The sequence below is a fragment of the Eutrigla gurnardus genome, assembly GCF_963514095.1.
Source record: "Eutrigla gurnardus genome assembly, chromosome: 14".
Classification (NCBI taxonomy): domain Eukaryota; kingdom Metazoa; phylum Chordata; class Actinopteri; order Perciformes; family Triglidae; genus Eutrigla; species Eutrigla gurnardus.
Window position 1 is genome coordinate 14,966,313 of NC_139937.1, and position 17,165 is coordinate 14,983,477.

General features: G+C 41.6%; 1 protein-coding gene across 2 annotated transcripts in view; it reads right to left on the reverse strand.

Moving 5' to 3' along the window:
- gask1a (golgi associated kinase 1A) overlaps nucleotides 1-14,808 on the reverse strand; it is a 30,706-nt gene extending 15,898 nt beyond the window's left edge. For both annotated transcript variants that reach the window (XM_084027285.1, XM_084027284.1), the window contains exon 1: nucleotides 14,557-14,808. In XM_084027285.1, the coding sequence (XP_083883411.1) occupies nucleotides 14,557-14,559 (3 nt within the window). In that variant the 5' untranslated portion in view covers nucleotides 14,560-14,808. The remainder of the gene's footprint in view (nucleotides 1-14,556) is intronic.
- Nucleotides 14,809-17,165: the final 2,357 nt, after the last annotated feature.

Here is a 17,165-nt window from a genome sequence, read left to right on the forward strand (position 1 = left end):
CACTTTGTGGAGGGGTGAGAATGAATACTAATGAGTCCTCTATTGATCAAAGGTGCTACACGGAGCAATTGAATGTCACTGAATCATTGCTGCATTTAGTGAGAGGCTTTTGTGAATCACACTGAATAAATGGGATCACTGCCGAGAGGGTTGGCAGCCTCTGCTGACCTCTAATGGCTTTTTATATTTCACGCTACTGGGTTGGATTTCACAGTTCATTTGCAAGTCTGCCCGCCTCTGCCTCGCTCTTGCTTCGAGTCCTTCATTGTGAAGGCATTAGTCGATGGGCAGACGATTAATTGGCAACTATTTGGATAATCAATTTGTTGTTTCAGTAATTCTTTTCAAGCTAAAATGCCAAAACCTGCAGGTTCCAGCTTCTCGTGATTTGTTGTTTTTCTTTGTTATATGACATTCAACGGAATATCTGAAGGTTTTAGACTGTCGAACACAAGGGCATTGGCTTGTGTATGGACGGTTGGGATATGCTGTATATCGGGAGGACAGAATTGAGCTAGACTTGACAATTGACTAGAAAGCACAGAGACGAAAGGCAACGCTGACCAATCAGAGACTGGGTTTTGGGAGGCAGCAGACAGACGTATGCAGCAGACAGTATGGGAAAAACAATGTGTGTCTTGAACATTCAGTCAACCGTTATTTAACCTTGAAAGACCATTGATGAGGTATCTTTACCGTGGTGTTGAACCATGAAACAGCAATGCAGATAGAATTAACATGATTAAAAGCACTGACAAGCAATTAAAACAAGGTTGGAACAAAGGCCAAGTTTAAGGTCTTTTGCAGGTTATTCTGTATGAGAAACGCATTAAAGCAAGTAAACATGTTCTAGTAGAAACCCAAAACACAAGTGTGAACCTGAAAACGTCTCCTTTAAGGCTGCTGTGCTAATGTATGCGTTACATGCGGGCGTCGGACATGAATTCATTGCTGCTCGCTGCACTGACTCGCACCACAATTACACACGTTAATAAAAACATAAATCACGACACGAGAACACCGCTGCTATTATCACAAAGACAAAAACACGAGTCGCTGCGCATTAACGCGCTTAGATGTGTTTTCCCAGCGGCATGTCATCTCTCCGATTACCCTACGACTCCCCCGCTTGTTTGGGCTGAGCATGGCTAATGAGCGTCCGAGCATGTAGCTCAGTGTGAACGTGTCAACACGAGAGCGTGCTGTTGATACTCCACAGTTCTGCACACAGATATGAACGCAGCTGGAGATGCACTCACAGTAGAAAACACAGTGTATATACACATATATGTGTGATGTGGTTGGAGCTACTTCAGGCTTCTTGAGTTTTGACTGTGCTGTCATGTTTGACCTGCAGAATAAATACTATAAAAGAAAACATTGTGTAAACACTTCTGTTGCCTAAAACGACACAATGTTACGGAGTTTTGTAACATTTTCTCTGTTCCTTCAAAAAGAAAAATGACACTATTTCTGTCAGGCTAAAGACATGTTCCGCTTGTTATCTTTCCAAGTTCTCTTTCTTTCTCACAGTATTTGTTCCTCCCTCTTTGTCTTCTCACTGTGCAGCTCTGACACACTCATAGACTCATTTACCTGTGTGTGTGTGTGTGTGTATATATATACACTTAAATATACACATCTCCTCCTAATAACCTCCTTCCCGCTGGCCAGGTGTCTGACAGCTCTTGCCTTCCTTTGTCTTTTAATACGCCTCCTTTCCTTCTGTCCCAGCTGAGGGCTGCAGGGGAGGTATGCAGCATTAAGTCGAGACACGCAACAGGTGCCGCAGCTAGCCTCAGGAGAAGAGGAGGAGAAGGAGGAGTGAGGTTGTCCGTCTGTCTGTGGAGGCAGAAAACTGTCTCATGCATGAGAACTTTTTAAAGTCTGTTTAAAGTTGAGATGGAATTTCAAAAAAGCCCTTTAAACCCTTTTTTTTGCACCTTTTCAACACGCATGCAGAAAAATCTCTACATCATTTTTTAAATCGAATAACTTTTTCATCCCGGAAAACATAATATGAGTCGACGTGTGCTTACATCATGCTAGTACTAAACAATATCTTGATATCCATCCATCAGTCAAGGAACTTCCCAGAGCTAGAGAAGGTCCTGAGCTAATCTTTTCAATGATCAAATAAAAAACCGCCTAACGGTATCCCGTTTCACTCAGAAATACGTGACCGTGAAGGTGCGGAAGCTAGCTGCTATTAAAATGCTGTTTCAGCTCAACTTTGAAGAAGCAAGACAAACAACCGTGACAAAGAGCATGTTGTTCAAAACTGGATTCAACTCCTGCAAGAGGAAACTTTAAGGTGCTAAAACATACCAGATGGACGCCCTCACAACAACGAATGGAAAGGGCCATCAGGTCGGGAGTGCATTAGTGTAACCATCTGTGCTGTGGTTTGCATTACACAGCTAGAACTCACTGTGCCTCACTAACAAGATAGTGAATGCATTCCTCGGAAATTCTAATTACGGTGAGGCGGAGCATAGTTTTAATCTGTGTTTTGTATGAGTTGATACTTGCACATGACTTTTTACCATCAGGTAGCATCAGGAGCTACTGCTTTTAAGGACATTTGAATATTGTTTCACAGCTATTAGCTCCAGTCGTCATGAAGCAATTTCTCCGTCACATTTACACAGCAGAGAAAACTGATGTCCAAGACAGATTAGCACAAGATGTGATGTTCTACTGATGAATAAATACATAATAGAAAGCCGGTTTAACACCACATGAATGATTAGAAGTTGATATGAGAGCTGTGAGCTGATGTTACAAACTGCAGTTAAAATGATCCGTTAGTCAACACTGGCTTAATAGAGCCATCAAAGCTAGAATTATGTTTGAAATGCATGAGGTCAGTATGCCTCCGTCTGCACTGACTTCAATTACTAGCTAGCACGCACACACACACACACACACACACACACACACACACACACACACACACACACACATATAAACACATATAAACATATAAATAAGCACGACACTCACAAACACACACGCAATCTGAGAAACACTCAAGCTCACTGAAAGAAAGACATCATGTGCGTTAATGGGCATCAGCCATTCACTAATCAGTATGCTGTGTGTGTGTGTGTGTGTGTGTGTGTGTGTGTGTGTGTGTGTGTGTGTGTGTGTATGTGTGTGTGTGTGTGTGTGTGTGTGTGTGTGTGTGTGTGTGTATGTGTGTGTGTGTGTGTGTGTGTGTATGTGTTACAAAGAATAAAGAGAGACAAACAGGAGAAACAATGTATCCTGACAAAGAGAAAGCTAGTTCACAGGCCAACCCAGTCGCCTGAATAAAATTTTGACATTGTAAGTTTCGATAACTTGAGTCTCTAAACCAATAATATTTTTCATATCAATGTTTTCAGATACGTGTATCAACTGTCAAACTGCATTCTCAGTTATGTTCAGGTTTAGGCAACACAGCTATTTAATCAGGTTTGGTAAAAGACAATGTTTTGGCTGAAAGTTTGCTTCTTGTGTTTCACCCGGGACAGGAACAGCGGTCTCCTGGGTGAAGGTCCTTGTTTTACACAGCGACTCACCCCAATCTTTATATGCACTCAACGCTGAATTTGATAAAACATATTTGTGACACAAAAATACAAACGCAGCTTGGTTGCACAGGAACATTATATTTGGGAGCTCACGCTGCTCAGTCACACCAGCATTTATAACGGCCAAGTTTTAGACTGAATGAGGTAAATTTAAACAGTACTTTCACAGAGAAATCAACTCTGGTGACCTTTGATGTGCAAATTCAGGCTGTTGATCAACTGTAAACTGCCTTGGCGGCGGTGACCTTTAAGGAAAGGGAAATGCAGAGTACAAAATCAAGAAAGCAATCATATCACACTTTCTCTTAACTTTCACAAAACTAGACCACGACTGCTGGGGTGCACTGCACAAGCAGCCACTTCTTCACCAAACTTCTGTCAGACCAATCACTGAGCCGCAATGTCGCCCCGGCAACTGGAATCCTCCTGGGGCACAGTGAGGTCATTTCCTCGACTGAACCGTTTTGGTATCTTGTTAGTTCGCCATGGGCTTTAGTGGGAGGAATCATGTTTTTTTTCTGATTATAATGGCTATAATCAGACAGAATAATGATTTAAGATGTATTTTTATTAGCTCTGTAATCCAAGACAATTAGTAGCCTATACCATGAAGGTTGTTACTCTGGTGACGCTCTTTACAGCCATCTAAAGGCTGAAACATGGCAGTAAAATAAGGATTATTCACAAGTGATTGATCCGCACACCCCTGCTGACGGGCCGTGGCCTTACTTTTCTTCTTCTGCCCATAGTGGGTTGTCTATGTCCAATTAATTGTATTTAAATTTACCGACCAGGCCCATTCGGCTCCTTTCTGGCAGATTTTTTAATCATCTATTATACAGCTGGACAAGGTCCTAATGATTGGGCGATTAAATCAATTAAACCTAGACAGGTCCTCTTCATAAATCCATTCCCTGTGGATAGATTTAACTATCCAGTGTTAAAAGCGCAGATGTGGAGGGACTGATCGCTTGATGATCTCAAAGAACGTATGGGGTCCTCTTAATGACTTGCTGAAGGCTGAGCGATCTCATCACTTCTACAATTTAATATCTTCCAGCAAGAGAAATCCTAATGTCCTGTTTCATTCTGTTAATCTGAATGCCTCTTCAAGCACTTCTAACTGAGCAATATTTCCCAACAGTGACAACAATACCTTTCTTATTTATTTTATCATTAAGGTTGTAAATCCATAAATGACCATTCAGACGAGGGGTCAATTATCAGGAATTAATGGACGACATGGAGGCCAGAACCGCTCGATGCACAGATTGGTTTGCATCCCATAATGTTTTCATCCAATGGAAACGTTCACTGCTCCAGTGAATAGGACGTACCTTACGACAAATCCACACTACACTGCTTTGACAACATTAGCTAGCTTTCCAGCCACGTCACGTTCCCCAAATCACTATCAAGTTTTTCACAAACAAATATGTCTGCCAAAGTCAGTGATCGCTTTTGTGATATTTCCAGCTGTTCCACATGAGCGTGGCCATGGAAATACCAGCAGTGTTTATGGCATACCCTGACGCACTGGGCGAGCCTCACTGTGTGTGATCTGAGCTGCAGGACCCACAGGAATAAGCAAGCTTCAGCATGCTAACATTTGCTGATAAGCATTAAGCACAAAGCACATAAAGCTCTTGGATTTATTAAAAAGTTCACACAAAATACAAGGTCCTAGAGCGAAGATGACAACCTAGCAATGATTAAACTTGTTGTTTTGAACTTGTTCAGCTCTGACAATAGAGACAGAACCAAATGTCACTGAGCAAAACTCTGTTGTGTCTTTGGTTGTATTAAAACATGAACCGATGATGCAGAGCACGAGGCAAGCGTGTGAGACTCAGCAGACTTGAATGGGAAGCTATTTGTAAGAGGGGAAAGAAGAAGAGATTTAGTTTTCTTTTCCTTTCAGCATACAATCTTTCAAACACCAACTTAAACACAAAAGCATTCAATGGCAATCTACGCAACTGAAAGAATACTGAAAAGTGACATGAGGGAAGAAGGAAATGCTTCTGTTAATTTTATGTTTTTATGTTTGTTATTTTTACTTAAAATAAAAATTAATTAAATTTACTGTGAAGAAAAGGGCAAAGAGGGGCGAGATGAGAGAGCAAGGTGAACAAAAGCTCATATAAACATCTAATGTGTGTGTGTGTGTGTGTGTGTGTGTGTGTCCATCAGCTGTCAACAACAGCCTGTCAGTTGAGAGGGGACCTTAATGAAACCAGTCAGGTCCTCTTTCTCTCTCTGTCACACACACACACACACACCTATACACACACACACACACACACACACACACACACACACACACACACACACACACACACACCTATACACACAGTATCAGAGGCAAGGATGTAGGAAAGATAAAACAAATGCAAAGCAAAGCGAACCAAAGCAGACTGATGTACCGGGCCGTGGAATGTACTGAGTAACTGCTCAAATCACTTCCTGCTGTGTTTGAGTCCGAGGATGATGACAGCACATGAAAGATGAAAAATAAATGAGTTAAGCTATCCGGAGAGCGTGATACCATCCAATGTTTCTCCGTAGAAAATAATGAGAGCGCTGCTGCCGCCGAGAGAAGAGGAGGTGAGGATGAAGGCTCCTGTCTTACCTAATTTTAAGGTTTGACATGTTTAATGTAGGTTTTGCAAGATATAATATGATCTGTTTGGTGTCTGAAAGGAAAAGCAGCAAATACTACAGAAACATTACCGCTAACTTCTCTGCACATATAGGTGACAATGTGTCAATCAAAGTGTGTTAAAGTTAAAACTATGATTTTAACTGGTAATGGCTCATTAGTAAAACAGAAATTGTCATCAAACCTGCTTGTTTTTAGCCATTTTTCATGGAGGATTTGGCTGAATGGACGCTTCCCTCCTGTTTCTGATTGTCACGTTGTTAACATGTGTGTGAATATATATGAATATATGTATGTATGTACTGTATTAGTTTCTCATGTTGTGCTTGAGTTCTTAAACCTATGTTTTGATATAGTTTTGCCTCCATTTACTTGAATTGATCAAGATTCTTCTCCGTTTTGTATTCCCCGTTCACCGTGGAGGCATGCGAGAAAAATTCATTAAGGATTCAAGGCAGCAGCGGGAGTAACTGATACAGTGGTTATGATTTCATTGCTTCATTGAAAAACCCACACCTTCACACCAGCGCTAGGCATGAAAGGCACAATGCATTCCAATGTTTGACCCCAGTGACCCAGCTCAGAAGTATACTACTGAAATCACAGCTATGAAGTACAAGAGGATGTGGTATAAATACATGAAACTATAGCGGAGGAGGAAGGAAGCAATAATGTAGTAGCCCAAGGGCAAACACGCCTGAGGCAAATTAATACATCAATGAGTTGTGGAATAGCCGGAGTAATATGAACCGATATGATATAAGCACACACACACACACACACACACACACACACACACACACACACACACACACACACACACACACACACACACACACACCACTGAATGTTCACACAGCTAGAGATGATGCATGTATACAGGGCCACATGTAGACAAGCAAATGCATTGGTAAGCACACGAATGTGTGTGGATTCCAGTGTGTGTGTGTGTTTCCGGATATTTACATGTAGAGTGCACAATGATTTATGATTTCAGTACTGTCGTGTGAATACGTAAACATCTGTATATCTAATGATTTCCACAGCGGAGCTTTCGGGAGAGGAAACCTTACACTGCCCTTCCTGTCGAGTGAAATGAGAGCAGAGCTGCTCTTCTGTCAGCAACTTTCTCCTCTGGAAAGCAGCCGTCGGAGGAAATTATGAAGGTGAAATTTGACATGGGTTAAATCAGCCGGTTCTTTGTGAGGAAGGTTAAATGTTTCTTATAAAGAGCAACGTTTGGAGACAGAGGGCTGTATCTACTGAGAGGTTCATTTTTCAGTGTTGTACTGATCAAAATCAAGCTTTGATCAATCCTACGTTCTTTAAATCAAAGGTACTTTCCTGCCCAGCGGAAGCATCCAGACAGCCAACCAATGCACCAATAACACACCACTCTGCCCCATAGAATGTATGTAAGGAGTGGATGGATCATCGTGACGTCACCCATAGTTTGTGGACTACAGTATTGAAGTTTCAAGTTAGGCATTTTGGCCGTCGCCATCTTCGATCTAGCAGTCACCACCTTGGAATTTTTACTGGATCTGGATCCATCTGCTTCTGGTGAGAAGCTGTTAACAAAGTTAGCGTCATAATTCAAGATAAATTCACAGCTTAGTGTTGAAGTCATCTAAGTAGCTAATTGCATTGGTAGCGACAGTAAAGAGAAGTAGATCGTTTTTAAACGCCATCATGATTTAATCATTTTAGTATAAAAGGTAAATGTAAAGCAGTGGCCTGATTTTAGACTTTTATATTGGTCATTTTGGGCAAAGATGCGTGTATTGTTTTCATTTGGTGAGTCTGTGTATGAGTCATCGTGGCAAAACGTGGTCCTATAGACACCGACTGTAGCAGGAACTACCATGGAAGAGGTTTGAGTACTATGCCAGGTGTTTATGGTCCAATCCAAACGTCCCCCTAAGGCCTTAAAGCCTGAAGGTTGAGTGTGTGAAACTGTGAGGGCTTAAATAGTATACATATGAATGGGGCAGCATTTGACACGGCACGTTACAAAAATTCTATTTGGGGGTTTTAGTTATGTTTCACTGCCTAAAAAGTTAATCAGTCAAATAACCGATTTACTTGTTTTACTCAAAACAGCTCCAATAAACAAAATTAAAACAAATGATGGATAAACTACGTGTGAAATACAGCACCATTCCTAGTGTTGTTATGTTCCATCTTAAACCCTTAATGTTTCTGTGTAAATATAATATTCCAGTGTGAACACCCACCCTTGTATCTCCATGTTTAACGTGAAAACACTTCACCCTGAGTGACTGTTTAAATTTATGTTATTTGCCCTGTGGGCATCTGCTTGATCATTCACTCTCCTCTAATTTGTAGGTCCTGACTCCATCTACCCAGCAATCACCTCATTCCCCTCACCTGAGCTTCCCCGCCCATTTTCACACCTGAGCTCCATTTTCCTCATCAGCCACTCACTCAAATACCAGCCCAGCTTCACCAGGCTTATGCCAGATTATATAGTGTGTGATGCCTAGGTTTCCAGTGGTTTTCCCTCCAGTTGATCCCATGCTTGATACCCTGTCTGAAGATTTTCGCCTGCCCCTTCTCGGTTTTGTCTGCCTGTCTTGCTGGTTTTGCGACCCTTGCCCCTTATTAACAGAATAACTTTTGGACACTGCCTTTGAAGTTGTGCATTTCTCTGTTTTCTGAGTTGTGACAACACAAATCATTTGTGAATAATTCCCTTGGGCGAAGTCGACAGAAACACATGCATGAAGACCTCAAAATATCTGCGAGACAGCCGTCAACCACTTGATGATGGACAGATTTTGGCACCGACATGTAGCCCTTTTCTACCGATAGTGTCAAAGTGATTGATTACATCCCTGTTTCTAAATCGTCAGGTCTTTTTGACCTGTGCTAAAACACATACACACATAAAGTGGGACATATAGCCTGTCTTCTATAGACTCACTGTATGTGGTGATTCGTTTAAGATATGACCAGAACATTTTGTCCTGTAACAAAATAAAATCCATCTGAATCTTTTTTCCACAGCCCTCGACTGTTTTTCCATTTTCCAAAAGCTACCTCAGAATAAAATGTGTACCGCAGGCGGCCACAAAACATCTCTTTCTGCTTAGAGTGGCAAACCAATAGCACCTTAAAAAGAAAAAGCTGTGTTGAAAAGCTTTGTTGTGCGGGAAGAGTTCCCCCCCCCCCCTTTGGCAAAGGAATAAAGGATTCAGTACTTTATGTTCCTCATCTCTGTGAGTAGAACGAAGCCCAGACATCACATCACAGCTCTGAAAGTAATTACTCTGCCGTGGCACAAAAAGTCCTCGCTCCATATGGAGCTATGGGACTGCACATGTGCCTGAATCTGTTCCCCATTGTGTGTAGCACACTCCTGGGAAGAAGGTGCAGCGTGAGTGGGAACATTTCCTGAGGAAAGTGGTGGCTCAAACAAAAATAATTTCAAAAGCATTTGCTGACACACAATTAACGCTAAATTTGGGGAGCGGCCACATCAAGATCAACTTACACTACGCCACTTTCCCTTTCTCTCCAAGTGAGGAAATATTAAGAGTTTGCATAACCTGGTTTTAATTCATATACCTTTTTAAGCGCTTGAAGATCCAGTCATCACTCAAACATATATAATGCAAGAGAGGGCCGTTGAAACAAATGGAATGGTCGAAGTTGTCATTAGGATATTTAAGGGTTGTTGATCAACTAATGCAAGAAAACTATCACGTTAATAATAGCAGCCATTAGCATTTGTGTCAATTAAAGTATGTCTATGTTCACACCAAACACGGAGAACATTTTTGGGCAAGCTTTTGCAAACAAAGTCGTTGCAAAGACGTGAAAAGGTCTGTGGTCACCCCAAGCTCTACGACAGAAGCTCACATACAGAGACCGAACCAAACTATGTGTAGAAACCAGAGACTCTCTATAGTACAAACAACAAGCTCGCTGCCGTATTTACGTCTTCATGACGATATTTTACTGTTGATTGAGCAGCTACAATGTTAGCATAGCCTACCTCCGATCTAACGCTGAAAAGCTGCTTATCGTAATGCAGACAGACCTATCAAATCATGACTTTGTGTCGTCATTATGTAGTTACTTTGGCATCTTTTTTTTATCTGTTTCTTCCAATTAAATCACAACAAAATAGTTTATTTTGGGTTCATACTGCTGTAGTAAACCATTTGTGTGTCTTGTTATTCACAGTAAATACAGCTCAGTGAAATTCACCGAGCACCTCTGGGTGATGATATGAACTCAGACAGGATGGAGTTTATTTACCCGGCCGTAACCTGGGACCACAAAGCAGCACTAGTGGTAATTTCATCCATGATTGATGAAACTGTGTCAGTGCCCTCCTCTCTAGCGCGTCCAACTGCTTTATTTTGTTGGCATAATTAAGTAAAACTAACAAGGCTCAACACATGACAGACCATCCACGACCTGCTCTGCTTAAACAATGAGCAACACTGCACACGATGAGCGTTGAACGATACACAAGCCAACCAGCTCCACTCAGACGAGTGTCCCCCAGTTGGACCCGCTGCAGATGGAGTGGGAGGCAAAGCGCCTCTGAAGTCACTTTCACTAGGAAATGTCTCCTATTGTTCTCTTTGCTGTGGATCTTACTGTACAAAATCCATGCCACGAAGCTTCACACGCAATTTATTCATTCTAAACAAATGTCAGACACACTGGCTGCTGCTTTTGTAAATGTGCTTTCTCTGCATCTTTCATTCTGTTACCAACAATGCTGGCCGCCCTACACACTGAATATGCAATTGCATAAATCCCTGCGAATGCTTTTTTTTTTAAATAAATGAATAAGAAGTCGCTGTGGAAGTTCATATGAATGAGCTGAAATGTAAGGGGGTATAAAAATATGATAATATGAATAACGCTTAACTGGTGATATTCCTGTGGATGCAGCTGATTCAGCATTCAGCTCCAACAGCTGCATCGTGGCCACATTTCAGAAGAAAAACTGTCTATTAGGTTTTTATAGCATGTAATATGTTGGGGTGGCAGGGTTGTTAAAATGAAAAACTAAAGTGAAAAATAAGCAGTGAAAATGATTGTTTGTAAACAGAAACTGAATAAAATGTATGAATAATTTCAGAAAAATAAGTATGTAAATGAGAAAATAATCACAGACACAAATTGTATACACAAGAAATTTAAATTTCTTGTATATTTGTCTCAAACGTTCTAAAAGAAAAAGGAGGAAACAGGCTAACTAGGTTCAGTGCATGAAAAGGAATTCACTGTATCTGCCTCAAAGCCGACCTGTTGACATTTCGCAGGTGTGATTAATCAACATTAATTACAATGATTGCAATCCGTTCACAGTTTCAGGGTCTAAGAGATTGCTGGCAGCGTCATTAATTACACCTGTGCTGCCGTCCAAATATCCGCTGTGGAAAAGGTCTCGCAGGCCGGATGAAGATTGGAATCTGAATCTGAACTGAAATTGACCCACTCTGAGCGAATTTCAGTATCTTGCAGTTCATCTGTCGAGTGATTACAAGTCATTATACAAGTTATCACAAAAAACAGCAAGTGGCTGCATGCTGCCGCCAATAAACCTGAGGAGTCACGGCTTTGAGGTGAATCTGCTACAGTTGGGCCTCCAGTCATCTGGCAGCACGACGCACATTTACAGGTGAAGGCAGCTGAGATTTCATGGGTCATTTATAATGCAACAGGGCATGAGTGGGAGGGTGAATCCATACATAAACGTGTGGTGTGTGAAGGCTGAATCAGTAATTACACCCGGAAAGGTGGTTACTAATGAGACTTAAACGTGTAATTTAAAATTGCTTGGTTTATTTAACTGAAAGCAATGCAGGTGTGTTTGCTTGTGCACTTAATAATATCTATAATAAATGACAGAGAAGCTGTTCTAAGCACTTATATGTGTGTGTATGTCTGGAATTAGGAATTAGGTCTGCTTTGCTTTTTACACTGAACCAAATAACGGCAGCATCACACTTTTTTGGACTTTGAAGCTTCATGAGAAATATGTTTCATAACATAGAACGGTGCCTCACAGTTTTGGAGAGAAATATGTAAAAAGGTGATACAAGTTCATAGCCCTCCAGTGCAATGCAACCCAGCTAAGTAGCCAGACATCCAAGCTGCGACAACACTTGTTGGGGGGTGTGCTGTCACCATGACATCTGACAACAATCAACATTTTCTCTTGTAGTAGTCAAATGACCACTGAACTCAATGTCCATTCTACTCCTAGTGTATTACTATGGTTACACCTCTGTGGAGTTCACAACTGACTTCAGGGCGACTGCAGAGCTCTGGGTCCTAGTGCCATCTGACTCAAACATAGTTGGTGTGTGTGTGTGTGTGTGTGTGAGAGAGAGAGAGAGAGAGAGAGGGAGAAGAGAAAACAGAAAACAGGAAGGTTAGCTGACTCCAAACCACACACTTCACAATTGAGGGGAGTGTGCGTGGCCATGCTCACCTGACAGACGCAATCACTCGAATCAGTCAAAGCATGTCTAGCCTCTATTCTCTCCACACAGGCGTGGAGCAGAGGAACGGGAAAGCACAGCTGAGAACACAATGAGCAGCAGTCCCTGGCGTTAAATGTACAAAGACTGACTATACTTGCAGGTTTTGAACGCCCAGCATTGAAATCCACCCGTAACTGAAAACCAGTGCTAGTTGGAGCTGAGATCAGACGACTGGACTGTTACGTTTCAAACAAATGCTACAAACACACATTTTAGTCCCTCTGTTGCTTCATTGAATGAAATGTGCAACAACAACAACACAACCAATTTAGTCCACTACACCCTTCAGTAGGGACAACATTCACTGTCTATCTAGTGAAAATAGTCCAAAATAGACGGAGAGAAGGAAAAAACAGGAGAGAAGAATGAGTTTTCCTCTTGATTTCCATGTGGCAGTTCAGTCCAGGAGCCTGTCTGCTCTGCATATGGAACCAATTTGAAATGTGAGACTATAGGGACCTCTTGAAAGATGCGTGATAGGCAGGAGATAGGAAAACACTGTTGAGACCAGCTTTGTTCAAAGTTGGTCTCTACAAAAGACAGGATGCAAATGTCAGGTGACAGTGATTTATGACTTGACCTTATATTTTACTTGATTGTATTACCTGTTTGCATAGAGTCACAGAGTGAGAGTATTCCCTTTTGTTTCAGTCTGTATTATTCCCTGGATTTATATGTGTAATTTGAGATGACTGGATAAGATTGACTGGCACAGTGGGACAGTCGATCTTTGTCAATTCATCTGCTGTCAGTGTCAATTAATCTGCCCATTATTCACTGATTGCAGTCTAAACTGATTCCGATTTTTCCGTCAGAATTCTGTTAGATGATGAAGTTTGTTTTTCCAACTATTTTAGGGTTGTTCCTCCTCTGCTTTTTTTGGAGTCGCAGTTTTCCAAGCTTTATGTTGACTGGATAACTAACGTTTGTTGTAAGCCGCTTATAATTCACAACTAAAACTACCAAGGTCAAGATTTCTTATCAATAAGAATACAATATTATATTTCCTAATAATGTTTTAATTGTCTTTTCATGCAAATAACTATGGATGACTATAACAAAGTAAAAGGATAGGAACTAGATATTTTTAGGTTTTGCATGGACTTTGGGGCATTGAAACAAACTTTTCGGGACGTTGGGGGTGGGGGAGTCTGGAGTCTCGTATTCCTCCTAAAAAAAACTACAACAAAAAGACCAGCAATCTGGATCGGTGCCAAAAAATGTGATGAGGCATCACTAAAAGCTATATTTGCTCTTGTTTTTTTCTGGTGATCTGATCTGTGACTCAAAACCGTGATACGATCCGAACCACAAGCCTTGTGATCCGTTTCACCCCATTTATGCAACAAGAGTAACAGTGGTCCCCTGTGTGAAAGTCCTTGTTTGTGTTTGTTTGTCCTGTCCATCCAAGGACTTTGTCCCTCTTTCTACTATGTCACCTGGCTGCACAAGGTATATATAGGACGACATCATTAAAACCATGACCATCTGTAGTAATATCACATAAGGTACCATTTCACTCTCACTTTAAGTAAATTTACTTGCAGTTTTGTACCTTTTTGTAAAGGTATAGGCTACTTTTTTTAAGTAAAGAATCTTACTGCTTCCTCTTCTGCCCAAAAGTAAAGTTATCAAGTGTAATGCTGTCAAACTGGACCACATATCGTTGACAACCACAACAATGGGAGAAAACCCAGCTAGAAACCACGTTTTACTACTTCAATGCGTTGCACACACACTCTGGTGTCCGGCTGAAGGGGAGCACTAAAGACGGCCTTACCATGGTTCATGTCCCCGGCAGAGTGCATTCCACTTCAGCCTCTCCGAAGAAGTCATTTAACGCCAAGACACCATCCCGTCGAGTGGACGCTGATGGAGCTCCAGGCGAACACTGGACAGCCGCTGGTCCTGAAGTTGGAGCCGCACTCGAGGCACTCAACAACTTTTTGTTTGAAAAACACTTCCGCCGGATAAACTACACGAAATGCGTGCAAAGTTAGCTAAAAGAGCAACAGGGTAACATCACCACACGGTCACTTTCTTCGCTGCACACTTGAAATTCATCAACAGGCTGTCGCGAGCCCAGCCTTCCCGTCGCCGGGGGAACGCGCAGCTCCGCGCGAGCGTCTGGGAAAACTGATTTCAAAGTAAAAGCCGGCTGTGTTTCCGGAGGGACGCTGGATGAAATGTGAGAAGTCAATACTAAGGCAAACATTATTGTCAAATGTAAGGTTTATCTTTATAACTGAAAGCAAGAAGTAGTTCGTTTTGCAACCACAACGGAAATGAAATCACAACCAGTTATCCAAACGGTTCTTTTTAACTCAAGAGATAAAAAGTGTCATTGCCAATTACCTCTGCTGGTGACTGCATGGTAATAAATAGAGCATGCATAATGATGTTGTTATAATAACATACTTGAGCTTTCCTCATCACTATCATTGAGATGATTCAGGTTTGCGGAGGCCAATTTGGAGGAGAGTAAGTGGACTGTGACTGCAAAACATTATATTGTGTTTCATAAAATAGAACAAAATTAACATCTACGTGTGTTTTGTGGATGTTTTCTTTCCACTAGTTTGAATGAAGGAAGGATGCATGCTCCAAAACTACATTTTATACCTACAGTATCACATGTTTCCGATTTGTGTGTGTTTGTGTGTGTGTGTGTGTGTGTGTGTGTGTGTGTGTGTGTGTGTGTGTGTGTGTGTGTGTGTGTGTGTGTGTGTGTGTGTTGGTGTGTAGTGTCAACAAAAATGACATAAATTGTGTTTTGGCAACTGCTGTATAAATGACCTCTGCCAGTTGTGGCCTACATACTGGACTGATTGTAATAGTAGGATTATGGTGCCCCCTTGTGCTCAACAAGGCCATTTGCATTTTTTGTCTTTTCTCTGCCTGCTTACTTCATTGAGGAAGTCAGCCTGACTTCAACTGTATCATGATACTATACAAAGGAGTGAGAAAAAAATGTTTTTCACTGAACATAGCAAATGTTTTTCATGTCCGGAAAAGTACCCAAAAGAAGACCAGAAGACGATTTACGACATAACAAAAATATAAATGCAACACTTGTTTGTTTTTTTTATTGTGACCAGCCTCAGGCACACCTGCAATAAGCATGCTGTCTAATCAGCATCTTGCCACACCTGTGAGGTGGCTAGATGACCTCAGCAAAGGAGAAGTGCTCACTTACACACATTTTAAAACATTTGTGAACAAAACTTGAGACATAAGCGCACACACACACACACACACACACACACACACACACACACACACACATTCACTGTCATCAAATCAACACAAAACTAGCATAGCCATGTTCTCTTGTTCCCTGATAAAAGTTATCTGCATCATCACTTTATTGCCTCTAGGTGGCGATGTTGGTGTGTTTTTGCAAAAGCATGAAAACCTTTGAGAGCAATGCTTTTTTTTAACATGGTCATTTTAGGACCAAATATCGATCAAATCCAGGCCCAAGTACACGATGCAACTTTCATGCATCTATCGATCGTTATTTGTTCTTCACACACATTTCAGCTGTTGCACATCAGCCTTGTAGCTGGTTTCTCTGCGTTTAGAAAAAAAAAAAAAACGGTGATGGTTCGAAACCAAACAACCAAACCAAACAACGAAACTGAGAATGATCTGTCATGATGATAAAACAGGAAGTCAGCCGTTTGATATGACGTAGGGACTTTTTTACGAGATACTTTGATGGCGTCAGCGCCTTCTTTCTAGAATTCCTACCTATTTTGCATGACGCAAAAGTTCACCTACTAGATAAGTTTCACACTTTCATACGCTAAGTGTGTGTGCAAAGAACCACGATGTTAAACTGTGTGGGAAAAATAGAGAAGGGAGCAAAGATGTAGTTTGTGTGAAACAGTGTGATCACACAAAGCTCCAGACCGATCATCAATCATCTGACCTCTGACCTTTCCGATGCCTGTCCGCCAACTCGCTCATTCCCTAATGTTGAGGACTAGTGTTCCACTGCACAATCAGCTGCTTCATCTGACTCTGCTGCCCTCCGACCTCTGGCCGTGACCTCCCAGCCACGCGACCCCTACGGCTCTCGCTGTCTGACATTTCAGCTGGATAAAAGATCCACTTAGCGGGATGCTCAATGTGTGTGTGCAGAAAACACAAGGAGGAATTTTTCTTTTTCTTCTCTTTTTTTTTTGTGCAGCATTGACATTTGTGTGTGTGAAGCACACTACATATGTGTGCTCACTTGTACTGCATCATTCCTTTCTGTTAGACTGCAACAGGCTTTATGGAAGGCAGAGAATATTTCCAAACCACAGAGAGGCAGATAGAGAAGATATTCCCTGCCACACAGTGAGAGCTTTGTTCCCCGGCAGCATTCCTCTGGCTGTACAC